The sequence below is a fragment of the Myotis myotis genome, unplaced genomic scaffold (genome assembly GCF_014108235.1).
Source record: "Myotis myotis isolate mMyoMyo1 unplaced genomic scaffold, mMyoMyo1.p scaffold_m19_p_2, whole genome shotgun sequence".
Classification (NCBI taxonomy): Eukaryota; Metazoa; Chordata; class Mammalia; order Chiroptera; family Vespertilionidae; genus Myotis; species Myotis myotis.
In genome coordinates, this window is record NW_023416324.1 from 17,311,067 (window position 1) to 17,338,242 (window position 27,176).

Genomic DNA, 27,176 nt, shown 5'->3' on the forward strand with positions numbered 1-27,176 from the left:
CACTGAACTAAGCAATTGGAGTGGCCCACCCCATGACCTTGGGATGGGTTCATGGACGGCCAGGGACCCAGGCAGAGTTGGATGGATATGGTTGTGCTGAACGGACTGTGGAGGACGTGTGAATCTGTTTGTTCTCAGGATGATGTAAACCTCAGGCAGCTGGTGGCCATCTATGCAAGGGCTATGGCAGAGTGGGTTGGAATCTTAGCCCCACAACTTACTGGCTAAATGGCCCTGGGCAAGTTGCTTCATTCTTTACATTTACTACTGTCGCATCTGCAAAATGGGAGCCACAGTACCTACCTCATGTGGGAATAATGACTTAATATATGTAAAGTGCCTGTTGGAAAGGGAGTGGTCAATACATATTTGTTGCTATTACTATATCACTGTGTGGGGAGATCCCACCTGAGAACTAAGGAGAACCAGAAAAAGTCAGAGCTCTGTTATCATTGGGGTCCCTGGGTCCAGCTCTGCCTGATGCTTTCCATTTCTCGTACTTCCTAGTTCCACACACTGATTAACTTCTTTTTCTCTGTAAAGCAAGTTTGAGTTGACTCTGTAAGTTATAACCCACTGAGTCCTAACAGAGGTGACGAGAGCCTGGTGAGCTCTCCTTCGGTTTGATGTTTAAGTCTGGGCAAGGGCTTCTTCTCAAGCTTCAGGTCCTCCTGGGATGGACGTGTCCCATGGGATGGATGTGTCCTGTGGGATGGATGATGTCTGTCCTGCTTCCCTCCCGTGGCTGCTGTCAGGATCCATCTGTATAATGTTTGTGCCTCAAAATCCATCAAGTGTTAACTAGCTCAGCAATGACTCCTTGCTCTGTGTAAAGGAAGACCCCAACTCTCAGTGTGGCTTTCTCAGGGCCTCCCTCATGTGGCCCCACTACCTCGTGACCCTCTGTCTCACTTCTGCTCCCCTCTCCCAGGTGCACATCCTCTGCGGCGGCCACACGGGATTGCCCACCACTTCCCAAACTCGGCTTTGTGCTTTTGCTCGTTTGTTTCCTCCACATGCAACCGTTTTGGCTCATTTCTATGTAACAACATCCATCCACCCAAGGCCAGTTCCAATGCTCCTCCTCCAGGAAGCCCTGGCCCCGCCCCACGACTTCTCTCTCCCACACGCAGGCGCACAGAGCAGCCAGAAGAGCCTTCTGCTTCCTGGGAGCCGGTAGCACTCCCTTTACTGAGCTTATTGGTTTGAAGATTTCTTCAATCAGTCCTTAACCTCCTGGAGGGCAGATGCTGTCTTGCTTCCCTCACTGTACCTTACTGCCGGGATTTAGGGGTGTAGGGATCCAGACAATCACAGCTCCAATCAGCACCGGCCCACGGAGATGGGAGAGCAGGCACATCACCTCCTGCTCTCCTTATTCGAGCGATCCCACCCCCCTGGAGGGAGGGTAGGTATAAGGACTTAATAATAAGCCCTGCATCACTTAGTTCTGCTGAGCCGATGAGCAAATCTCTACAGTGTGGGTAAAATAGGATCTGGAACAACGAAAGGCTGCTGAGACCTGGAGAAACTCACCCAAACCAGCAGTTGCTGGAATCACCCAGTCTCCTGGCTTCACTCCAGTCACGTTGCTGCCCACTGCTACCACCTGTCCGACACCTTCGTTCCCTCCGACAGCAGGCAGCTGGGGAAGGAGGCCATAATTACCTAAGGGACAAGAGCACAGAGGGTCATCCAACAAGGTGCAGGCGGTGAGACCGTGGCCTTTGGAGTGAGACCTAAGCCCAAGCTGGGTTCTGCCTCTGACCAGCTCTGGGCCTTAGCTCCTACACCTGTAAAGGGGACAATGCTCCTTTGCTTTCGTGGTTATAGGAAGACTGACTAGATGGAAGGCTGGCTAAGATAATGTGTGCAATGAGCCCAGCATTTTACAGGCACATCACTGTGGTTGCTTTACTCCTACTGCAACCTCCCTAACGCTTGAAAAGCCTCACACCCAGGGAGGGGAGGCCAGGGGGGCTCCACAGTCTGCAGAAGGCACATCTGGAGAACAGCTGCTGCTAATCACAGGAATTTCACACCCACACCTGAGGAGGAATGAAAATGAGGTGGTGGCTAAGCAAAAGAAAAAAAAAACCCCAGCCAATTAACATAAGCCACAGAAACCAAGGTTACCTTGGATCATATTTATGTCAGATGGATTGATAGGGGCCGCCAGCATCTTCACATGGACGTCTGATCCGCCCACGGCAGCTAGCTCCAGGTTCTTCAGTCTAAGCACAAAGCCAAAGAGAGATGTTAATGCCACTCAGGCTAGACCGGGCATATTTTTTTAATTTTTAATTAATCAATTAACTAATTAAATCCTCACCCAAGGATATTTTTTCCCATTGATTTTCAGACAGTATGGAAGCGAAGGAGGAGGGCGGGGAGAGAGAAACATCGATTGGTTTCCTCCTGCACACGACCCGATTGGGGCCGGGGATGGAACCTGCAACCTAGGTTTGTGCCCTTGACCAGGAATTGAATCTGAGACCCTTTGGTGGGCAGGCCGATGCTCTAACCACTGAGAAACCTACCAAGGCTAGATGGGGCATCTTTTGCTCAAATCATCTCCCCAGAGTAGGTCAGTCAGCAACACTTTTTGAGCTGCCATTGTGTGCCCAGGAATTCCGGTTTCGTCAGAAAAGAGAAGGGAGCTGTAAGGAATTAGCACAGGATGCAGGTTAAGCCTGTCAGGCCTGCAAGGGGGAAATCCCTAGTGACCTCTCACCCTCACTGTCCTCTCTAGGACAGAAAAGAGTTAAAAATCCCCCTGGCCCGATTAGCCTTGTGTTCCCCCAAACCTGCTTATTGATGTGTGTGCTTACTGATACAGGTTCTCAGGCCCCACTCTGACCCGCTGAACCAGAATCTCCAGATGGGGGCACTCCAACTAGTTCCTAGGGACGGGCACACCTGGGACACCCTGGGCTGGTCCTTCGTTCTCCACTTTCTTTTCCCCCATAAAACACACAGGGAGAGGGGAGGGTGGGGGAAGTAGAGAGGTGGCCTGTGTAGGTCAGAAAGGACTCCCTGGGTGGCTATGGCTCACCCCCTGGAGCGGTGCTTCTTCTGGATGAGGATCCTGGCCTGTTGGAAAGGATGCTGGACAGAGCTGAGCATCCTGGGTGTGACGCCCTGCCATGCACAGCTGCCACCCCAGCAAGTCTCCTTCCTGCTTGAGGCCTCTGTGTCTCCATTGGTAAAAGCGGGGGCAGGTGCTGGTGGTTTGCACGCCATCACTTCCAATAGCATCCCCCACTTCAAGTCTGTGTGATAACTACCTCCTTTGGTCTCAGTGGGCCCTAGACACCTCTGGGACTTTGGTTCATGGGTAAAACGCCAACGGGCTTTTGAGGAAGGCCTGAGACAATGTCCATGTGTTATTTTTGTTTTTTTAGAAAGGAGACCTTACAACTAGCAAGCATTGATCAGTGCACTGAACTGGTGGGTCCTTGTGACTTTTACCACTGGACTCCTTGTCCTTCTCCACACGCCCCCGACTTCATGTCTGCAATGCTTTCTCTGCCCAAATGTACTTGTTGGACAATATTTCTCTTCATTTTTACTTAATAAAGGCACACAGAACTGCCAACCAGGGACTCTTAGCACTGGGCAACAATGCCGCCACACTAAACTGATGTAACTCCATCCACTTCCTGTGAAATCTGACCTCTTAATTATATCTGAGGCTCCATCTTGGGGTAAAGTGTGATTTCTAAGAAATGTCTTATACTAACAGTAAATTAATGGTGGCAGGTATTTATTACACAATGTCCTGTGCTGAAGGTTTCAAATACATGACCTGATGTAAGATGTAACACTCCTGTGAGGAAAGTATTAATACTTCCATTTTTTATATATAGATACTTTTTTTACCCTCACCCGAGGATATGTTTTATTGATTTTAGAGAGAGGAAGGGAAAAAGAGAGAGAAAAAGGGAAAGAGAAGAGAGGAAGAGAGAGAGAGAGAGAGAGAGAAAGAGAAGAGAGAGAAACATCGATGTGAGGGAGAAATATCAGTTGCCTCCTGTACGCACCCCGACTGGGGTTTAAACCTGCAACCTAGGTATGTGCCCTGACCAGTAATCGAACCTGCAACCTTTTGGTGTACCGGACGACATTCCAACCAACCGGACCACCCAGCCAGATCAATATTTCTATTCTATCAAAGTAGGAAATGGAGGCTGCCAGCGATTATGGAATTGACACAGGGTAAGATAACTGGTTCGTAGCAAGGCTTCTCTTCAAAGTCAGCACTCTTATTTACCTTCCTCTGTATCGGTATGCTGAAATTAGTGTGGGAATCCACATGACTGCCCACAGGACCCCTGGAGATCTAGGGACCCCAATCTGGAAATCCCCGTACCAGATTATGACCAATTTTTTTTTTTAATTCTCACCGGAGGATATTTTTCCATTGATTTTTAGAGAGGGAGAAAGAGAGAGGGAAAAACAGAGGGAAATATTGATGTGAGAGAAACACATATCAATTGGTCGCTTCCTGCATGAGCCCTGACAAGGGCCTGGGCCAGGGAGGAGCCTGCAACTGAGGTAAAAGCCCTTGACCGGAATCAAACCTGGGACCCTTCGGTCTGCAGGCTGATGCTCTATCCATTGAGCCAAACTGGCTAGGGCCAGATTATGACCAAATTAAGGGGGGCCATTTCTCACCATGATTGAGAAACAGCTAGCTATAAAAAACCAAAACAGAAATAGTCTCTACAGAAAGTGGTTAACTAGGAAGAAGTTGATGACTAGGGCAGAGAGAATTAAGAAAGGGATTTCCCCTCCTTTTTAGGTAAATATTAAGGAATGCACTCATTTATACAGCTGGAGGAGGGGGGATCCTTGTAACAGTAATAACAGTAATAACTACTGTTTTGAGTGCTTACCAGTGAGTCACTCTTCTAAGTGCTTTCCATGCCAGCTTTCTACTATTATTCTGATTTTATGCCTGAGGAACAAAGGCACAAAAGAGGTAAATGACTTGCTCAAGGCCACCAAAAGTAGTGAATGGCTGATCTGATGTGAACCTGGCAGTCTGATGCTAGAGAAGCCAGATGGTTAGTGGCTTCCCCCGACCGAGCAGAGGGCAGCCAGGCGAGCACCAGCCAGGAGCAGTGTGCGGACTCGATCCTTGCTGAATGGGCCTGGCAAGGCGGAGAAGTCAGCAGCTTCCCAGCTGGCTAAGCAGGGAGGCATTTGCCAGGCCATGGTGTTTCTCTGTGAACGCACGTGTAAGCCTGCATTGCAAAGAAAAACCCTGCCCAGAGCACATGGACTGGGGACTAGGGGCCCCTCGGTGTAATCTGTACTGCTTCTCTTGCATTTTCACAGATAATCCATTTTTCTGTAAGCTGAAAAGTCCATGCACTCAAGTTACTTAAGGACACGTTTTTCCTGCATTTTCTATATGTTCTTGCCTCAGCCCAGAATTTCTTTTCCACAGTTTTTCTATGAAGTGAAAAATTCCATTCACCCTTTAAACCCAATTCAAATTTTACTTCCCCTAAGACATCTTTTTTCACTCTTCTTGGCCCTGGAAAAAGTCACGTGCTCTATCTTGCATGCTCCCAATCACAGTGATCATACCATGAGACTATCTTACCCGAGTTCACGGCTTTTTAGTTTATGAAGTCTTTTCACAGATTTTTTTCAATTGATCATAAGGTATAACTTCACATTCCTTTCCCAAAACTCCTGGGGTGAGATGCATGTACTTCAGGGTTCTGAACCATGTATTATCTATACCCCACGTGGGGGCTGGGGCAGCATTCTATGATCAGACACACTGTTTTCCAGCAAAACGTATGAATCATCACACTAAGTGGAATGAATAATGACCATATAAAACTTCATGTGAGAGATCAGGTTTTGCCTCCAAAGGAGTTATGCAAAAACAAAAACATTAAAAAAAAACACAAGGGTCAGTTTTCAGAGCTTTTTGGATTTTGCAGTTGCAGATATGAACTCAGAATTGGATCCAGGTCTTCCAGACTCAGTTCAGTGCCCTTTTTACTGACCTAGTTTTACAGTCAGAATGTGTATGCATGTTGTCTCCCTGTTAGATTGTGAGCTCACGAAGGGCCAAGAACTTTCAGTCTTAGCACAGTGCCTGCGACCAAAACAGTGCTCAACGCTTCCTAAAGAAATGATCCAAGTTTCTCCTCTAGAGAGAAAATGTGGCATAGAAGTGCCAGTCATTTAAGGGAGAGACTCAAACCACAGGGGCGTAGCTATTGAGGCTTGTATTTCTCTTCCTGGTTTTGGGCCGTTTAGGACAACACACCTAAAGGATGGGTACAGATAAACAATGGAGATGATCCTCAAGAGTCCGGTCTAAGCAAAAACCCTCGACTGTTTTCCTCACTGGGAAGTTCAGCTTGCATTGGCAATAAAATTGTACTTCTGAAAAGTCTAGATGACCACGGTCAAGATGAGAATACAGGTAGATCTCAGTTCATAGACGAAGGATAGAGCCTGAATTTGGATTGAAATACACAGTCCCGGTTTGAATCCTGCCTTGGTCAGTTACCAGCTACATCAACCTCAAAATACCTGTCTGTGAAATGGGGCGAACACTAGAACCTCCCTCACAGGGTTAAGTGAGTTAATGTACATAAAGCATTTACTGGAGTACCTGACACACAGGAGATGCTGAAGGGCAACTGCTATCAGTCCAAGGAAGCCTTTCGCACAATTAGCTGGCTAAACCTCTGGAAAGAATCACTGAATCACTGAAAGGAAGACAAATTTTTTGGAAAACTCAAGTAAATTTAATTCAACAGATATGTCCTGACAGTCCTACTAAGTGTCAGATGTGGCACCAAGGGGTTTAAATATGAAAAAGTAACATTTGCCCCGGAGCTTGACGGTGGGGGCTCACACCTGGGAGAAGTGCTGCCTCAGAGGCAGGCTGTGCTGGAGCTGACCAAGTGTTTAACCGTCTGGGGAAGAAAACACAGGTGAGCAAAGGGGCTTTGGAAGAAGCCATACCTTCGCTGCAGCTTGAAGGATAAACAGGAGTTTACTGGGTGAACCGAGAGGAAGGAAGCTCTCCTGCCAGAGAGAATGGCAAAGAATCCGACCTGACAGGAGGCCAGGCTACAGGTGCAGCCTGGACTGGAGCCCCAGGAATGGGCAGGACCGGACCACCTAGAACAGGGGTGGGCAAACTTTTTGACTCGAGGGCCACAATGGGTTCTTAAACTGGACCGGAGGGCCGGAACAAAAGCATGGATGGAGTGTTTGTGTGAACTAATATAAATTCAAAGTAAACATCATTACATAAAAGGGTACGGTCTTTTTTTTTTTTTTTTTAGTTTTATTCATTTCAAATGGGCCGGATCCGGCCCGCGGGCCGTAGTTTGCCCACGGCTGACCTAGAATCTCTTAAATAAGTGGCACTGATGTCACTTGGGGTCCAACTCCACATAGGAGTTGTGGGAAGTCTTTGATAGCTCTGGGCTTTTGGCTTGGGTAACTGGATGGTGGCAGAGGGAGGAAGGAAGAGTGGTTTGGGATGGGGAGGAAGCTTGAGGCAGGCTGGTACGGAGCAGAGCGTGCCTGGGCTAGACGCAGAGCGGAGTCAGCTGTGCTTATACGTAGAGTCTAGGGCAGTGGTCGGCAAATTCATTAGTCAACAGAGCCAAATATCAACAGTACAACGATTGAAATTTCTTTTGAGAGCCAAATTTTTTAAACTTAAACTATATAGGTAGGTACATTGTTATTAACTTAATTAGGGTACTCCTAAGGTTTAGGAAGAGCCACACTCAAGGGGCCAAAGAGCCGCATGTGGCTCTCGAACCACAGTTTGCTGACCACGGGTCTAGGGTAGTAGGTAAACATATTTTGGGTGATGGCTGGACAATTAAATGACAACTAATGTTGATAGTTTACTGGGCTCCAGGCATTGTGCTTAACATTTTACGTACCCAATGCTGTCTAGTCCTCAAAACACCTATCTGGAGGATGTTATCAAACTAATTTACATAGAGGAAACAGAGAAGTAACTTGCCCAAGGTTAAACGGTTAGACTTGATCTGAAGCTGGATTCCAAAGCTCAGCCTGTTGAACACTGAGCCGGCATCCCTCCGCTGTGTTTGTGGAATTCTTGTCCCGAGAGATATTATTAGGTATTCCCTGGGGTCCAATATGTTTGGGAAACGCTGCCTCCGAAAGCCCTTTCAGACTGCACATTAGAGTCATACAGGCTCTGAGAAGCCCTCCAGTAAAGAAACCCATGTAGCTTTGAACAATCAGAGCTCCAGTTAACTCTGCTGGGAACACTATTTCCACAGCACAGCGAATAGCTGCCTGCCTCCAGACGGCAGCTTGGGAAGTGCTGTACTGGGCCGCCACTCGCTCCCTGTTCTCTTCTTTGTCTTCTGGGCAGCCTAGCTGCTCTGCCGGGTGAAGTTCACAGACGTGGGGGGAAGGGGAGTGTGAGGGGATGAGGACCTAGGTCCTTGGAGATGGGAAGTTGAAACTGCAAACACAGGTGGGTGAGGGCGGCAGGCAGGCCCGACACAGGCTGCCCGCCTGGGGGAAGGTGTGTTGGTCCAGCTGCCTCTCACCAGGGAGGCCAGCCCCAGCCTGCCCCATGGAATGCCATCAATACCAGACACCGCTGTTCCTGCAGAGTTCTAACAGGTCGTCAAGGATACCATTCTGCAGAGACAGGAAGGAAAACGGGGCGAGTCTGAATTCCAGGAGTTGGACCGATGGTATAATGATAGTAATTTCTTCTTCTTCTTTTTTTTTTTTTTTTTAACTCCCCAAAGGAACTGGTGGCTGTGTTGCGGAGAGCAAACGAGGCACCCAAACACAGCCTGGCTACATCTCAAGTCACTTCCCTTGGACGGTCAGGGTCTTCCCCTGTGAGTGTAATGGCGCCATGCAACTCAGCGGGATGTCCCTGTCTCCACTCAGCAGATCCCAGACCGGATAAGGTCACAATGGCTCCTTTGAGGCCGAGGCTGTACACCTGTGATGCCATCTGAACTACAGGGGAGACAAAAGCAGGCAGAAGAAAGAGCCTTTTGAGAGGGGGAAAAGAGGCCAGCGCTCTGGGGACTGCCTGTTATATTTGCTGTGTAAGGCGAGCACTAGCCAGCGCCGCTAGAATATCTTTCCCGCCTTCTGCATTTAATTAGCAACCATTTGTACTATCTTGCATCTTCCACGCAGTCACCTTAAACTGGTCAATACGATTTTGAGCAGAAAGAACAGGGAGGGAGACAGCCATAGAACACTGAGACTTTCTCATCTGTTCATTACACAGAGCCAAGAATGTGTGTCCCGTCACCAGGCCACGCTGGGTGTGGGTAACCGACACCTCATGTGGCTCTCCCCAGTCTGTCTGCAGCTTCCACGGCCACAAACAAGCCTTCTTCTGTGACTTGGTCAAATGCCTGGAGTGCTGGGTACATTGTTCTGAGATTTGATTAATAATTAATAAGTAGAACACAATTGGGAAATCAGGGAGGAATGAAGTTTTTCAGCTCACCCCCAGCAGGGGATGGCGGTGGCCTGGATTGGGGGGCTCTAACGGCGGCCCTCACGGACTGCTGTTCCTGGGCAGAGCTCCTTGTTCTGTTTCCTGACGTGCCAGCGGTACCTGCTTGCCCCTCTGCGCCTCTGCTGGCTTCCCTGACTCAAAGTAATCTTGCCCTCCTGCCATCCAGGACTTTCTGCACAATCATTTTGAACGGAAGGGAATCAGAGCCTGAGGGCAACTTCTGGAAGTTTCTACCCAGGGCTGGCAAAGGAAATTTCTCCCTTCTTTCTCAATCCCCTACTCTCCCTTAATTAAGATGATCACAAAGCTTGCAAGCCCCATAATATTCTACGTCTGCTGACATCAGGACACTTGCTTGAAGGGAGCTGCAGTCTCTGTTGCTTAGTTTGCTGAGGCCTAACTCTCCTTGTGGCTCCAGAGAGCAAGACTGAACCACAGCAGGAGGCCGAGTCGCTGCTGGCAGCTCCTTTCGTCTCTGACAGGTACCGTGCAGGCCCCGCCTGGGGGGCTGCTGATCATGTACCTAACCAAGGGCAAAGGGAGCATTGATGAAATCTTGTGTCCAGGACCCCAGATTTCTACCAGCACTGCTCCCTGCAGGTTGCTAGAGCAACCACTGGCAAGCGGGCAGTCCCACGCTTGCTTCCGTTTCATAGACGTGTTGGAGCTGGACAACTGTTGGATCAAAGAGGACTCATGCCTCATAACAATCCCCATGGCTGCAGAACTGTGTTGAAAAGAATGCTGAGGTCTCATCTCGTCTTGGCAGGAGAAAGTGTCGTTGGGGGAGGATGGGGTAGAGAGGTGTGCAGGTTTTGAGGTATACAGAAGTGGAAGCTGTGAAGGTTTGTCATCAGCATAGAAGACAGCATATAATAGTCAGGGACAGCATGAATGCTTGGATTTACCATTGCTGACCTTAGTTGACCCCTTTATCACAGAGTAACTGAGAATAAAAAGGAGACTGGAGTGATTTCCTCACTGTAATGAGTGGCACAGTTGGGACTAGAACCCCGCCAGGCCCCAGTGACATCCTGAGCCACAGACTAACCTGGTGTCATCTTTGCTTTTCCTTCTTTAAAATGAGGACCCCCCCCCCCCCCAACACCATCCAGGGTGGGAAAGGCCTGGAACTGTATGAGAGACTGACAGGAGCTGCTAGGAGAGGGCCAGGCAATCATAGCAACATGGAGTTGCACTGGGTGGCAGCTCTTCTCCCAGACACTCTGGACACGGGTGAAAACCCTCCTTTGTGCAGCTCCTCAGGGATGTGCCTGCCAAGTTTCACCCTCAGAGGCAAGAATGAGGAAATGGGGTAAAAGGGCTTGGCCCTAATCCCCACAGCCTAGTGTGGAGTCCAGAGGGAAGGCAGTGTTCGAGTGGAAGCTGCTTGAGTTAGAATCCCGTGAGCTCAGGCTAGTGCCCTCGGAGCCTGGTTCAGCAGGTACCTCCCTCAAAGGATTACAGGTGGGCACTTCCTAGACATCTGCTGATCAGACACACCACACGCGGGATCTTCTGCTTGGAACATTTCTACACTTTCCCTCCTGGACTAGAATGTGAGTTCCCTGAGGACAAAGACCACAGATTATTCGTCTGGGCATTCTCAGTGCCCAGCACTTACTGAAGTTATTTTTTTAAAGAATAAATAACTTAATGACTTCTGTCCCCCCACCTTCATTCATGACCACAATAAAGAGCTCCAGGAGACAAGACAAAAGAAACAAAATCCCAGTTTTCAACAGAGTGCCAAACCAAAATGCTAAATTTTTTCAAAGTACTATAATTCTGTTTTAAAAAACCAAGTCACCAGCACAGAGTTTGGGTTTTCAACACTAACATCAACTGCAAAAAGAAGAGACCCCCGAGAACAAACAGTGCCCAACAGGGAGAACTCACTATCTACACAGCCCACCACCTGCTCCCCCAAATTCCATCTGGTTAACAGAGTGGGTATCTGGCCAAGGATGTCACAGCTTTGCCTCATCGTGTGCCAGCAGCAGGCAGGTGAGAAAGCTGTGATGACCAGGATCTGGAAAATGGAGGAGACAGGACATTCTTACTGTCTTCCCCAGGGTGGGGCTGCCCTTCTTATGAAGAGTAGGGACTTGGGGTCACCTGAATGACCTATAATCTCATTATTCTCTTCTGACCTATCTGGTTCCCAATGTTATCTGCCATCTCATTCTCAAAAAACACTTGGGATGATTGTCATTGTTTCTTCAGGTCTATGTCTATATCGAGGACTATTAATAAAGCCACATCCTAGTTGTATGATCTTAGAAGAGTGTCTTTCCAGTTTCTTGAGCTTCAGTTATCTTGTCTGTAAAATGGGGATAACAATGACCAACCCCAATTGAGTTTAAAATTCCATAATATATCTGGAGAACTTAGCCCAATGCCTGCCACATAGTAGGTATAGAATGAATGAGAGCAGCTTTTACTGTAAGACCCAGAGAATGCAAAATTCTGAAAGGGGACTTTCAGGAACAAAAGGAAAGGACATTGGAGTATGTGGGAACTATTTGATAGAGCAGCAATTGTCAACCTTTATCATCTCACAGCACACGCAAACTAATTACTAAAATTCTGCAGCAGAATCTGGAACCTTGCACAAGGGGTAATAGCCTAGGGACCTCTGAAGTGTCTAGAATGTTTGCCACTCCCCCATGTTGTAATTTTCTCCTGCACCTTTTAAAAAATCCTCACCTGAGGACATATTTTTTTAATTGGTGTTAGAGAGAGGGAGGGAGGGAAAGAAAGAGGGCAGAGAGAAACATCAATTGGTTGTCTCCTATATGTACCCCAACCTGGGATCAAACCCGCAAACTAGGTATGTGCCCTGACCTGGAATCGAACCCGCAACCTTTTTGGTGTATGGGACGACACTCCAACCAATTGAGCCACTTTGCTGGGCTCTCTTGCACATTCTTACTTCATTTAGATCAGCTGTTCAATTCTTTAAATGAAAAAGGCCCAACGATATAGGGGAGTCTATTTTTTGGGGGAAAAGAAACTATAAAATATCAGGGAAAGACTTAGTAGAGGAGGGAAGAGCTTAGTTTGGGAGCCTCCAGGAATGAAGAGAAGGGCATTCAGAATGTTGAAATGAGAACAGGAGCTCCCTGGAGGCCTCACCACGCCTCAGACCTGAGCAGACTGTTCCTCATTCCCTCTCTGCTGCTCCCAGAGCTCTGGTCCACAGAGCAAACATCACAAACCACGCTGGTTTGGGAAATAGTCTGCTTGGACTCTGAGTAGTTCCATGGCCCTACCTGGTGTAACCTGACCCACATACCCAGTTACTAGGATATTTAGAGGGCACCTGCTTCTTTCTGTGACACCGCGGTTACCTTAAACCTCCTAAGACATGACTACAAAGGAGAGAATCCCAGCCTCTGGCTTCGGTCCATACAGGAACAAGTCAAATGGCCTGAATCTGGGTCAGAAAGGAAAGCTGCCATTCTCAGGCCGAGTGAGAACCGCCTGCCTGCCTGACAGTCCACATCCACAGGACAACGGCTCTCGACCCTGGCCTGCACATCGGAGTCACGTGGAGAGCTCTGAAAACACAGATTTTACTAAGTACTTCAGGGGTAACGCCTGGGGATATGTCGTTTCTAAAAGTGGCATAGGTGACTGAGATGTGAGGCCAAGGTTGAATCCAATGCTTTATGGAAGCATCATGTTTTGAATTCTGGAAATTAGTAGGGTTCCATACAAGGAGACAAGACGGTTATCCTTTTTTCCTAAGTGGCATCAGCAACAAGTCTGTTCCAGCTTCCCTGGCGCTCCGGGAGGAGGTGATCAATCAGGAGGCAGCTGCACTCAACTGCCTAACCTGCCCCAGCCTTTCCTCAGGGTCCCGAACACTGGAGATGCCTTCTTCATCAGCACCGAACTCAAGAAAAGGTGCACTTCCTACTGAAATCAGATACAGATGTAAGAGCGTTTTTGGAGCACCTGTTTTGTGGCAGGCCCTGTCCCAGACATAAATCACAAGCCCGCGAGAGAGGCACTACATCGTTCCTGTTTGGGTTGCAATTCTGGAAAAGGAGTGTTCATCAGAGCTTTACCAGCTCATCACAGCACAGTCCTCAGGGGAATATATTACTGATGATCAACATACAATTTGGGGTTTATTGGTGACTTATTGACTCATGAGCAACATACAGTTTGGGGTTTATTGACTCATGAGTCTTCTCAAAATTCTTTTGGTCTCAATACTCTAATGGTGGATGTGGCTAGGCTGAGGGAATGACCTTGAAATTTATCCGAGGTATATCCTCTCGGCTGTCGAAACAACTCTCATCTTTTTTTTTTTTTTAAGTAAAAATATGGGATGCTTCATGAATTTGTGTGCCATCCTGTTGCAGGGACCATGCTAATCGTCTCTGTATTATTCCAGCTGTAGTACATGTGCTGCTGAAGTGAGCACTCTAGTCTGTATTTTAATCATGAAAATAATTCCGTTTGCCTGTCCTCTGGAAAACAAGCAAACCATTTGCTGGGAATCAAAGAGTTGTAAACAAGGGACTGCAGGAGAGTACGTAGGTACTTTTTGGTGGAAAGCATTAGATTGACCTCAGCTGATTGGCACTATGAGCTATGACTGTATTGTCTCCATTTTTAAAGATAATGAAACCAAGGCTCAGAGAACCTTAGTTACTTGCCGAACACACAGCTAGGACAGGGAGGGCAAGAATTTGACCCCAGGTTGTCTGGTTTACAGGTCAGTGCTTTCACTGTATCTCCTCTACAGTGACCCCACTAGCCCTTTTGGATAGCTAAACAGAAGATATTTTAGGTTTGGTTCCAGATCATGTAACAAGACCAGTATAGCAATAAAGCGAGTCATAATCTTATTGCGGGTATAGGGTCCTGCCTAATTCGCAAAACACAAAGTGCAATAAAGCGCAGCACCATAAAACGAGGTATACCTCTAGTTACTTATGGGCAGATTTATAATGGTTGAAAATTCATATACTGTTTTTATTAGTCACATGCAAAAATCATTTATTAAGATCTAATAGAATTTTAGGAGGACATAATTATAAAAGTAATGAGGGCTCAGAGGGGCTGAGTGACTTGTCTAAGGTCAAACAGGTCTTGGCTCCAAAGCAGGAGCATTTGTAAGTAAAGGCACACAGCACGAGACCAGGTGTCAGAAGCCATGGATTCCTGCCTCTGTTCCAATGGGTATTAGTATAGCACTTTGGACAAGTCCCTTGTCCTTTGTAAAATGGAAACAGTGATCTCTGACCTACTGTATTAAGAAGTGAAGATCCAAATGGATGTAAAAGTATTCTGAACACCCCCTCCAAAAAATAACAGAAGGAAAGAACTTGGGTGGGTCGGTCAGTCCAACTGGATTCAAATTTCAACTCTGCCACTTATCGGATGTGTGACTTTGAGCAAGTGATTTTACCTCTCTGATGCCTCAGTTTTCTCATCTGAAAAATGGGGCTACATCAAGTACCTACCCCAGAGGTGGTTGTGACGATTTACACAGGGATTGCCCGACATATACAGCACTCCATCAATAACGTCAGCCACTATCACAGTTATACTTGTGCCTCTCGGATCTTCAACTTCTTCGAAACGCGGTCTTTCTGAGCTACCAAACATACCCTGGGCTCCAGCTTCGGTCCTATTACTCTCTACCTTCTTCCTCGGACCCTGTCTCTCCCTTCCCAGTCTCCCTTCTGCACAGCCCGTCGGAAACCCCTACAAGAATCCCAGTCCTCGGCCCCGTTTCGGCGCGGTCTCTTACTCGACGACCTTGGCCGGGTGCCCGTGGTGGCCGTAGACCAGCGCCCGGACCCGGGAGCTCTCGGCAGACGCGGAGCAGGAGGCGGCAGCGGGCGGGCGGAAGCCCGAGGCAGGGAGCAGCCTCCGCCGCAGCAGGGCCGGGGTCCGCGCCTCCCACAGCGCGCAGACCCACATGCTCACCGCAGGGATCCCAGAGCCGGACGTCCCGGAGACGTCAACTTCCCGCGACCGCGCGCCAGCCCCGCCCCCGCCCCGTCTCGTAACCACGCCCCTCGCTCCTTTTAAAGGGCCATCTCCTTCTTCCGCTGCCCGCACGGTGGCGCCTGGTGAGATTGCGAGGGGAGCTAGGGACGCGCGGTGCGGGGACCTGCGGGAGTCGCGGAGATTTCGAGCCCGCCAAAGTTGATCTCCCAAGCAGCGTCCGAGGCTGGTCTAAAGCTATGTCTGCAGTCTGCAATTGTTGTTTGATTTTGGGGAAGACATTTCCCCTCCCCCGACCTCAGTTTCTCCTCCCCACCATTTATTTATGTATTTACTTATTCATTCATTCATTTATTTAAAATTTTTGTTATTGATTTCAGAGAGGAAAGGAGAGGGAGAGCTAGTAACATCAATGATGAGAGAGAATCATTCATTGATCGGCTGCCTCCTTCATGCCCCACACTGGGGATCCAGCCTTTAACCCCCGGGCATATGCCCTGACCGGGAATGGAACCGTGACCTCCTGGTTCATAGGTCCATGCTCTGTCACTGAGCCACGCGGGCTGGGCCCCACCATTTATTATCGAGTGCTCACTGTGCCAGGCCATTTAAGGCATTATCTCATTTAATCCCCACTATCTTCTCATAGCATAGGAAGGCAAAGCTTACTTCCCTTCACTGAGTACATGTAAGCTGCTGTGGAGGCAAGAATACTGGGTTTGGAGTTAGAAGATTTAGGTTCAAATCCCAGCCCTGCCACTTCCTAGCTTAGGCAAGTGACTGAAACTCGGAGCCTTTCCTCATAGGTATAAGGGGGAGAATATTCCTATTTTAAGATTATTGTGAGGGCTCTGGCCATTGTGGCTCAGTTGGCTAGGCATCCTGCTGTGCACTAAAAGGTTTCTGGTTCGATTCCCTATCAGGGCACATGTCTGCGTTGCAGGGCTTGATCCTGGCAATGCAGGAGGCAGCTGATCAATGTTTCGCTCTCACATAGATGTTTCTCTCTCTCTCTCTCTCTCTCTCTCTCTCTCTCTCTCTCTCTCTCCCTCTCATTCTCTCTCTAAAAACCAATAAAAGTATTTTAAAAAAGATTGTTGTGAGGATTGGATGAAACAATAGAATAATGTTTAATGGACAGGAGAGCACCTTGTAAAATGCTAAGTGTGTTCAGGTATAAGGGAAGGATCACAAGGAGGAGGGCCCCCTCTAAAAATGCTCAGAGTAGCCCTGACCGGTTTGGCTCAGTGGATAGAGCGTTGGCCTGGGGACTGAAGGGTCCTGGGTTCGATTCCAGTCAAGGGCAGGTACCTTGGTTGGGGCACATCCCCAGTAGCGGGTGTGCAGGAGGCAGCTGGTTGATGTTTCTCTCTCATTGATGTTTCTAACTCTCTGTCCCTCTCCCTTCCTCTCTATAAAAACATCAATAAAGCCGAAACCGGTTTGGCTCAGTGGATAGAGCGTCGGCCTGCGGACTGAAAGGTCCCAGGTTCGATTCCGGTCAAGGGCATGTACCTTGGTTGCGGGCACATCCCCAGTGGGAGGTGTGCAGGAGGCAGCTGATCGATGTTTCTCTCTCATCGATGTTTCTAACTCTCTATCTCTCTCCTTTCCTCTCTGTAAAAAATCAGTAAAATATATAAAAAAAAATCAATAAAAATATATTTAAAAAATAAATAAAAATGCTCAGTGTAGAAAGGAATTAAATGGGACAAAGTTCTTTGTAAAAAGATGTAGCCCAATAAAGACACTAGATCATATTTTTCACATTTCTGGTGGAGTGGAGACATGAGCATACCTAAAACCCAGTCGACTGTTAACGTGAGAGAGGACACAGGTGGAGTCAAGGAGACATGTCTGGGATGGGGGCAGGGTGGGGTATCTTGGAGAAGGTGCTGATGAAGCCAGTCCTGTGACTCCAAATCTTCAATATGCCTAAAAACCACCTGAGGTTTCATCTTAGACCTACTGAATTAGAATCTTGGGGAGGGGTCCAGAAACGTACATTTCTTACAAGCTCTTAAGAATATTCGGACACAGGTGGCCCAGGAAACAGGCTTCGAGAAACACCGAGGCAGGTCTGTGAGGGATAAGAGTTCATTTCTTTGGGTTTTATTGACCTGAAGCTTTTTAACTCAGAGTCTTTCCTCTGAGGAAGAGAAGAAAGCTAAGTGCTGTGATGAAGGGTGCAGGGCTGGATTCTGGCAAATCTGGACTGAGTCCTGGCTCAGCCACTTTCTAAAACCACTTCAAAGTGATTTTGGACAAGTCACTTGGCCTCTCTGTGTCTCCATTTCCTTATCCTTGAAATGAAGGAAATAATAGTGTCTGTTTCAAGGCTGTTGTGAGGATCAAGTGAGATATTATTCACTTCACTTGAAGCACTTAGTACAAGAATGCTTGGCACATGAGAGCATTGGATGAATATTATTGGGGCGTTATTGTGAAGACTAAATGAGAAATGTCACATGTAAAACACGCAGACTATGGTTTGGCCCATAGGTCATGCTGACAAAGTGTTTGTACTTGCTTTTATTATAGAGAAAGTTGGTGTCCCATCATGGGGGAAACCCTTGGTCCCCCACAGCGCATTCTCTCTCTCTCTCTCTCTCTCTCTCTCTCTCTCTCTCTCTCTCTCTCTCTCTCCCACTCACACACACAATACCCAGTCTTGCTTATCTTCTGTTTTCACAGTGACACACAGGTCGATGTCTGTTGTAAGACTCCCTAGGTGACTTTGAGCTGTTGACATTATCTTCTCTACCAAATTAGTTCCTCTGAATTATGGACAGCCCAGCCAGGAAGCCGGGAAAATCACCCAGCAGGTCTCTCTCCTTGGAGCTGGACTCAGGCCCCATCCATCCTGATAGTCATCACGTTTGGTTCAGGCCATTGGCTCTTGTTTGAACGGTGTCAGCAGCCTTCTTTCTAACAGCGATCCCCTCTCTTCTTTCTGCCTCCCCAACTCCTTTAGGGGGAACCAGAAGCTACAGTTCTTTGTAAAACACCATGAACTATTGATATATTAAACTTTAAATTGTAAACAAAGCTCTGATTCTATGCTAATTCTAGCATTCTCTCACACTACTGACACATACTAAAATCTTCAGAAAAATGTATGTGGGAAAAAACCTTAAAACAACAACAAAAAATTATATTCATTATAATTAATCTACCTTCTTGCAAATTAGAAAAATATGACTCGTTTTAATTCAATGGTAAACCCCCCCAACTTGGCTTGAGGAACACCTGGGTTCCTCAAGGGGCAAGTTTGAAAACCATTGCTCTCTAGGAGTTCAAGTCCAATTGTTCCGGGCTCACATTCAAGACCTTTGCACTAGGTCTCCCAGACTGTCTTATCTCCAGCTATTGGACCATGCACAGCCCATGATCCACCCGTACCTGATACCCACCTTTCCCAGAACTTCCATGTCTCGGGCCTTCATTCAACCTGCTCCTCCTGCTTGATATGCTCTTCCCTGCCCTGCCTACCTGGGAAACTCCAGGCTCACATATAATTTCTCTGATGTTATTTTCCAAAGCCCTAGGTTGAGTCAACTCCTGCTGCCTTTGTGTTTTCTCTGGACAGGTGTTGCCGCCTTTAGTCTCTTATTTATGTATGTGCCCATTTCCCCCTCCAGGCAAGAGTGGAACTCTGTTTTGTGTATCTCCCTGATGCCAGCACCCAACATGGGGCCTGGCACGGGGCAGGTGTCATAAATATTCCATGAGTTGAAAGTAATTGAATTTCCTCATGGCCTGGCCCTGCCTGTGGTGCCGTCTCCTTTACCTTAGATTTGGGTCACTCCGGGGCAGGACTTTTCTTGTTCTTCCCTCTTCTCTCTAGGATTATAGAAGTTTGTGGTCTTTTTCAAGTGAAGCAGAATGTTCTCTTTTCATTTGTCCACCTGTTGCTTGTGTTCTTTCTGCTTCCATCACGGTCTCTGCCCTGTAGGCTTCCCCTGCACCGAGAGTGGAGGGGTGTGGCATCAGTCAGGTCTAGGTTTGAATCCCGGGCCCACTATTGACTAGCCATGTGACCTTTGGCGAGTACCTGATGCTCTCTGAGTAGTGCTTTTCTGGGTATTGCTTTCTGTCTCTCTCTGCTCCAGTTTCTCTCTCTCTCCATTTCTTCCCCATCTCCCTTTTCTTGCTTCTATCTTACTCCCCGTGACTCTCTATCCGGTTAATTCTCTGTCTCTGGTCCTTGCCTATTGTCTTTTTGGCCACCTCCTGGCTCACAAGGGAAGAGACCAAGAGCCCAGGAGTCCTCAGTCCTGCCTCTCCTGCAGGCCACAGAAACCTCAATTGTGCCAACATCCGTGCCGAGCCAGCAGGGAGCAGAGGCAGTGCACAGGAAGGCCTGGATACACCTTGAACCGCTAGGCTCTGTTCAATGTCACTGCCCACTGGTTAGACCCATCTGCCCAGGCCCAGGGGTCTCTGCTTCCTCAGTCTGCTTTCCATTTGGCTGATCAGGGGACTTATTACTATTATTATTATTATTTTAAGAGATTATTATTGATTTCAGAGAGGAAGGGAGAGGGAGAGATAGAAACATCAATGATGAGAATCATTGATCAGCTGCCTCCTGCATGCTCCCTACTGGGGATCAAGCCTACAACCTGGGTATGTGCCCTTGACTGGAATCGAACCTGAGACCCTTCGGTCCACTCTATCCACTGAGCCAAACTGGCTAGGGCTATTATTATTCTTTTAAAGAGACAGAAGAACATTTTGCTCTTCTGCTTAATGCTTCAATGGCTTCTCACTGCTCTTAGGGTTTAGCCCATAGTCGTTTGCATGACCTGCAGGGCCTGCCAGCCTCTACAGTTGCCCTGGCCTCCTTTCCTCCCCTCTCATTTCAGCCCCCTTGGCCTCTCTGCTGCCCAAACCCACCAGCTTCTGCCTGTGCACAGGCTGTTCTCTCCGTCAGCAGTGTTCCTCGCCAGGGATTGCGTGAGGCTACCTTCTCATACTTCAGGCGTCAGCTCAAATGTCACCACATCACTTACTCGGGGAATCCCTCCGGTTATCTTAAGTAAAGTAGATCCCTCCACCCCATCCAATTATGTATCACAACACTCAATCACTTCTTTTAGAGCACACACCTCAGACTGTAATTAGGTATTGATTTCCATGTTTGCTATTGGTCTCTCCCTCTAAAGTCTAAACGGTAAGCTTCGCGAGGGCAAGGACAATGTCTGTATTAATTATTGAATTTAATATTTATTGAGCACTAACTACATATCAGATACCAGGCAGTGGGATACGTGGCCGAGTCCTGGCCTTTAGGGAGCTGATGTTCTAGGGGTGGAGACAAGTAATACGCCATAGAGTAGATGCTCTGTTTAAAACCGCAATAACTTGCTTCCCTCTCACTCTCAGACTCGCTCCCATTTCTCTGGTATATCACTGTCTCATATACCAGGACATTTGCTGGTTTTGGCTGTTTATTTTTATTGTGTTTTTTTTTTTCATTGGAATATAAGCTCCATGAGGGTAGGGATTTTTGTCTGTTTTATATCTCCACTTGGACTCATAGCAATTGTTGAATAAATGAATCAGTATCCAGTATTTGTTGATTTGTTCCAGATGGAAGGCAGGTCTCAGCCCCAATTCAATTCAGGCCAGATGACCTTGATTCAGTGTTGGTGCTGCTGCATACTAATGCATAACCTTTGAAAAGTCCGGTCTCTCTGTATCTCCATGTCCTCAACTGTGTAGTCGGAATAATAGGGGTGAAGATTAAATTAGCCCACGGGGGTTAAGCACATAGAAGGTGTCTGGTCTTACAAAGTCATGGACAACTAGTTAGTGGTCATTGTACAAGGGCTTGTACGGGCCTATACTGTGTAGAAGCCCAAATAATACTTAACCTGTGTAGCCAGTGTAGGCTAGAACCAATGAGAGTTAGTGAGGGAGGTGGGCTTCGCAGAATGAAAAAGAAGTTTCTGAAAGCCAGGATTGCAAGGAGAACTAGATGACTCCACTATTATTATGGATGAAGACTTCAGCATCCCTCTGTCAGAAATGAACATTTTCAGCAGGCAGAAAATCAGTAAGGACATAATTGAACCCCACATCATCAGTCAACTGGATATAGAGGACATTTATAGACTGCTCCACCCAACAACAGCAGAACACCCATCCTTCTCAAGCTCATCTGGAATATTCACCAAGAGAGGCCACATTCTGGGCCATAAAACACACATCAGCAAATTCAGAAAAAAAGAACTCATACAATGACTGCTCTCAGACCACAATGGAATGAAACTAGAATCAATAACAGAAAGAGCTGTAAAATCCCCAAATACTTGGAGATTAAATAATACACTTCTAAACAGCACACGGAGAAGAAATCTCAAGAGAAATGTAAAACTACGTTGAAATAGCCGGGCCAGAGTGGCTAAATTGGTTGAGTGTCCTCCTGTGCACTAAAAGGTTGCTGGTTCAATTCCCGGTCGAACAATCAATGTTTCTCTCTCCCTCCCTCTCTCTAAGCATGTGCTCAGGCAAGGACTGAAAAAACAAAACCCCACTACTTGGAACTAAAAGAAAACGAAATGAAAATGAAAACACAAGTTATCAAAATTTGTGAGATTCAGTAAAAGCAGTGCTTAGAGGGAAATGTATAGCACCGAACGTATACATGAGAAAAGAAGAAAGATCTAAAATCAACCATCTAAACTTCTGCCTTAGGAAACTAGAAAAAAAGAGCAAATTAAATCCAATCAGGAAGTAGAAGAAAAATAATAAAAACGAGAGCAGAAATCAGTGAAAGGGAAAGCAGGAAATTAATAGAGAAAAACCAACCAAACCGAAAGCTGGTTCTTGGAAAAGGTGAATAACTCCACAAGCCTCTAGCCAGCCTAACTAAGAAAAGGAGGACGCAAATTACTAAGATCGGAAATGAAAGGGGGACAAAACTAGAGCCCGTGGACATTGAGAGGATAATGAACACTAGGACCAACTCTAAAAGTTAGCATTCCAAAGACCCAACCACTCACTCAAGTGAGGCGATGAGCTTCCTGTCCTTGAAGGTATGTACCAATGCGCACTTGGAGGGGCCTAGATAGAGGGGATGAAAGCAACAGACATCCCACAGGACGCAGGGTGTCTTTGGGTCTCTGTCCCTGAGAGCGCCGTGTGAGAGGTAGGCGTGGGCAACGAGCGCGCTTGCTTGCGAATGTCGGTGCCAGCTCAGTGCAGCGCAGGGTGGTGCCTAGGCCCAGCCTCCGACCTCCAGGCGCGGGGTGCAGGAGTGGGGGAGGGGCGCGCCGGGGCAGTTGGAGACCCGATCCGGCGGCAACACGGGAGGCTACCAGCAGGGGGCGCGCCGAGACCGCGGAACCCGCGGCCGGGCCTGACGTCAGCGCCCCGCTTGCTTGGGCTCCTGCTCTGGACTCGGCGCCAGTCCCGCTCCGCGCTGTGCTGCTTCGCTCCGGCTCTAGCTCGGCTCGGGCTCGGCTCGGGCTCCGGTGGCGCCCCCCGCGCCGGGCCCGGGGCAGAAGGCGGCGCACCATGGCCCGCGCCCAGGCTCTGGTCCTGGCGCTCACCTTCCAGCTCTGTGCGCCGGAGACCGAGACTCCCGCAGGTAAGTGCGCGTCGGTCGCACCGAGCTTGCCCTGCGGAGTCCACGGGCCGTGGCGTAGCTCGGAAGAAAGTGTGAGTTTTGGGTGACCGGGCGTTCGGAGCCCGCTCCCTGTGTGTGTCTGAGTGTTGGATGTGCGATCCTGTGCTCACGGGATCCTGTGCCTGCGACCGTTGTGTATCCAGGAGATGTGTGTGCAAGAAACGGTGCCGTGTGTGTTGTGTATCCACGAGTTCCTTGGGGTGAGCGTTGAGTGCATTGAGGCATTGGGTATGCGCTGAGGGTGTGTGTCCGCCAGTGTTCAGTGTTTGTGCAGCCAAGTAGGTTGTGTGTCTGTTGTGTGTGCGTCTGAGTTTGGTTGTGTGGCTGGAGTTGTATCTGCTATGTGTTGCATTTGTTTTGCATTTTGTGTGCCGCGGCGGGGAGTGCTGTTTGTTGTGTGTCTGACAATGTGTTGTGTGTTTGTGTTACGCTTGTGACCGGGAGTGCTCTGTGGATTCTGCCAGCGAGTGTGTGGTGTGTGTGCATGTGAGATCTATGTACGTGTGTGAAGGCGTGGGAACGGGCCCGGAACGTGTGTGTCCGTGCGCTGTGTGCGCGGTGGGTACGTGTGGGAGTGTCTGGGGTTGGTGGTGTGCTTCGCCCGGGGCGGGGTGGGTCCGAGTGAATGCCCAGTGTGCCGGGAATGCGTGTGCAGGAGCGTGTCTGGAGCGGATGTGAGTGTGAGTGTGAGTGTGTCCGTGCGCGCTGGCTGCGTGTCTAAGAATGTGGGGAGTGGGGTGCGCGCTTGGCCGTGGCTGAGTGTGCGCCCAGGGCCCAGGCCACCCGAGGGGGCAGCGGCAGGATGTGCGAGTGTTTGAGTGTGTGTGTGTGTGTGTGTGTGTGTGTGTGTGTGTGTGTTCCCCGTGTGTGTGCGTGTGTGGCGCGCGGGCCTGGAACAAGTTGCCGCGCGCGTCTCCACCGCCCCTCCTGGGTCGCGCCGGCCGCAGGCTCGGAAGGGAGGAAAGGGGCCCCGCGGCCGCAGACTCCGACATGTCGGGCCGTTTGTTGTTTCGCAAGTTCCGCGCGGCGCTGGCTGAGCCGAGGCGGCGCCAGGGCTGCGGGACGCCGGGCGGGTGGCGGGGAGAACTGGGCGCTGGAGGTGGACGCGAGGGCAGCGGGGAGGGCTGAGCCGGCGGGCGCTTCTGGGGGGGCCGGGCCGGGCGGGGCTGCGACGTCCCGGCGAGGGCAGGGCTTGGCTCTCCGCCCCGGACGGCTCCCCCTCCGGTTGCTCCCGGAGGCGCCGCGGACGGGGTCTCCCGGGACACTCCCTGGGTGGACCCCGCAACTTCGTGCGGCCTCCCGCCGGCCAGGCCCGCCCCGCCGTGTGCAGAGTGCCCATGTGTCTCTGTGCTGAGCGATCGCGCCGTCTCCGGGTGTGTTTCGGAGTCTGGGTCTTGCGGGGTGTGTGTGTGTGTGTGTGTGTGTGTGTGTGTGTGTGTGTACGTGTGTGTGTGTGTGTGTGTGTGTGTGTACGTGTGATCGGATATCGACGTGCATATCTGGAGCTTGTGCCTGTGGGTCCGTGTGTGCTGTGTGCTGTGGACTGTGTGTGTGTGTGTGTGTGTGTGTGTGTCCCCAACCACCCTCCCCCCCCCGCCGCCCCCAGAAAACCCCCACATCCCTCCCTGAGGCCTGGATCCCAGACTGTGTCCCCCTCCAGCGGAGTGGCTCCTGATCCATCCCCTGGGGCCCGGGTAGGCGATCCTCCTCTAGGGGCCTCAGCCTCCCCCACTCCCACCGATTGGGCGGCTCCAGTCTGGTCGCCCCCCCCCCCCCCCTTCCGGCGCCCGCAGATTGACAGGGAGACGCCCGAGCAGGGGTCAGCGCGGTGCCAGATGGATCAACACGTGCTGAGCCGCCTCTGCGCTGGTCGCTGGTCCCGAGAGAGACTACTCCCGGCCCCGGCTCCGAGAACGGGCTTCCCTGGGATCGGGTTCACGGCCCCGCTGTCCTCTCAGGCCTTTCGAACGCAGCTCTCCGGTCTCCACGGACCCTCCTGCCTCAGGCTCAGACCTGGGAACTAGCCCTGAAGCCCCGGCGCCTGGCACAGCATTAGCTTTGACCTCGCCTTGGAGACCTCCCTCTCTATCCTCCCCCCTGCCCCCTCCATGGGCCGCAGCAACTTTGTCCCCCTCCCCTGCCCTGAGATTAAACCCAAGGCGTGCAATACCTTGATTCCAAGAATCCTCAGGTGCCCCAATTCCTGCTGGCATTGTCCTGCTGACAATCCTGGAGGATTGTCAAGAATTGCAGTTTTGGGAGTGAGACCTTGAGCAAACGACTTCCATTCTTCAGGCCTCAGTTTCCGCCTATGCCTCATGGGCATCATAATAATGGACCTTGAAGATTGTAAAGTAAGGCTCTGTCTGTGAATGCCAGGGAACAAAAGATGGTTTTGAGAACTGTTACAGAGTCCCAGCGGCTGTGAATGGAAGATCAGGGGCATCGGTCAAGTTCTGCCTCCACCACTTGCTGTTTTTTTGTGACCTTGGGCAGGTCACTTCACTTCTTAGGATCCTAGCACCCTTGTAGGTATTACTTACTGTCAGAGCTTCATTCAGAAGCTCTTAGTAGAAGGCGTGAGATCAGCCCTGGCCCCCAATCTATGTACAGTCTCAACCCGGCTCCCTGAATGCCTCCTGATTCCTCCCCTCCTAAGGCTGGGTGTGTGATATCTCTGCCATGTAAATCTGGCAGTAATTTATTCCTCTGCGTGCTAGCTCATTTTGTCCTTTTGGTTGCTAGGGTTGTGGACAGCAGGAATGAGGGAGAGGCTGCCCAGTGGTTTCAGGTTGGGCAATAAAATCTTGTCTGGGCAGCTGGTCCTTGTCCCTGGGCCTGGGGGAGGGGATTCGGCAGGAAGCCCAGCGTGGCCAGAGTGGGGGGTGCTGAGCTCATGGGCAGCCTCCTGCCCTGCTCAGGTGTCAGGGAAAATCCAGGGTGGGCACCCTGCTTGCTCCAGGCATGAAATCCTTCCATGCCTTCGCCAGCTAAGCTAGATTTGCAGGGGTTACCTCGTGCCCCTTCCCCCCTCGGCCCCCATCCTTCCTCCAAGCCCTCTTCCTGCATCCTGATGCACCCTACCCTTACCCACTGTCAGGATCTCTCTCACCTGTCTCCTCTTCTCCATCCTCAGCCATCTCTCAACTGCAAAAAGGCTCCAGTCTCTTCCCTCTACCCCTCCCTCCATGGTGCCAGGGATCTCCCTACAATGAAAACTGCATGTTTGGAACCTCGGTCTGAAACCACCTGAAGGCTCGCCATTGCCTTCCGGGTTAAGTCCCTTTCCCTTGGCCTCACTGCCTGCTCTAGCCCTGCTTGCCTGTCCAGCCTCATCTCATTTTGTGCCCTATGCTCCGCCCTATGCTCTGGCCAGTCTGACCCACTTATCAGTATCCCCTACATGCCCTTTCCCTCCCTCTCCTCTCTGGGCCTTTGCACTTTCTAACTCCATCTCTTTACTTGGTGAACTCCTGCTCCTTCTTCAGGCCTCAGCTTAGACATCACATTGCCCCTGAAGTCTTCCTTGGTTATCCCTGTTCTAGGAAGGGAAGGTGGGGATTGATTGGATTTTTCCATACCATTAGTAATTATTGTGATTATTGCTTATTGGTCCATTCTCCGTTTCAGACCACGAGCTCTGTGAATTGAGTTCACCTCTGAATCCTTAGTGCCAGGCACAAGGCCTGGCTACTCATGCTGAGTAAAATATGTATGGCGTGAAAGAATGAATGAAGTCCAGTGGGTCAAAATCTGAGCTGGAGGTGCCAGATGGGGGCGCAGTGATTCCACTGAAAGTAGAGATTAACGAACTAGGTTTCCCTCCAGGAATCTAGAAAATTCTGTTGGGGGATGATATTGTGTGTGAAAAGGCCGGGTAGAGAGTGCCATCTGGGAGTTGTGAGTTGAGGAGCTTAAGTCCCTGGGAGAGAGGAAGGGAGCAGGTCTCTGCCTGCCAGCCCCTCCTCCAAGTTTCCCACATTGCCCCCCGACCTCCCTCCAACCCCACCCCCAGCAGCTGGCCAGGCCTGTCAGTGG

The 27,176-nt window shown here is 49.6% G+C and overlaps 2 protein-coding genes and 1 non-coding gene across 11 annotated transcripts in view; 1 reads left to right on the forward strand and 2 right to left on the reverse strand.

Annotated features, from left to right (window-relative positions):
• MECR (mitochondrial trans-2-enoyl-CoA reductase) overlaps nt 1-15,521 on the reverse strand; it is a 32,236-nt gene extending 16,715 nt beyond the window's left edge. For 2 of the 4 annotated variants that reach the window (XM_036347181.1, XM_036347179.1), the window contains exons 1-3: nt 15,303-15,521; nt 2,137-2,234; nt 1,537-1,668 (exon numbers count right to left, since the gene is read on the reverse strand). In XM_036347181.1, coding sequence (XP_036203074.1) covers nt 1,537-1,668; nt 2,137-2,234; nt 15,303-15,475 — 403 coding nt within the window. In that variant the 5' untranslated portion in view covers nt 15,476-15,521. Of the gene's footprint in view, nt 1-1,536; nt 1,669-2,136; nt 2,235-2,540; nt 2,560-15,012; nt 15,260-15,302 lie in introns of those variants that run through there. The other 2 variants (XM_036347182.1, XM_036347183.1) reach the window with 2 other exon arrangements.
• On the reverse strand, nt 13,861-13,967 carry LOC118677847. The gene has a single exon (XR_004974572.1). It is a non-coding gene; the product is annotated as a U6 spliceosomal RNA (small nuclear RNA).
• Nucleotides 15,522-22,909: 7,388 nt separating the features above from the next.
• The window catches only part of PTPRU (protein tyrosine phosphatase receptor type U), a 78,887-nt gene continuing 74,620 nt past the window's right edge, over nt 22,910-27,176 (forward strand). For all 6 annotated transcript variants that reach the window (XM_036349337.1, XM_036349336.1, XM_036349340.1 and 3 more), the window contains exon 1: nt 22,910-23,099. In XM_036349337.1, coding sequence (XP_036205230.1) covers nt 23,027-23,099 — 73 coding nt within the window. In that variant the 5' untranslated portion in view covers nt 22,910-23,026. The remainder of the gene's footprint in view (nt 23,100-27,176) is intronic.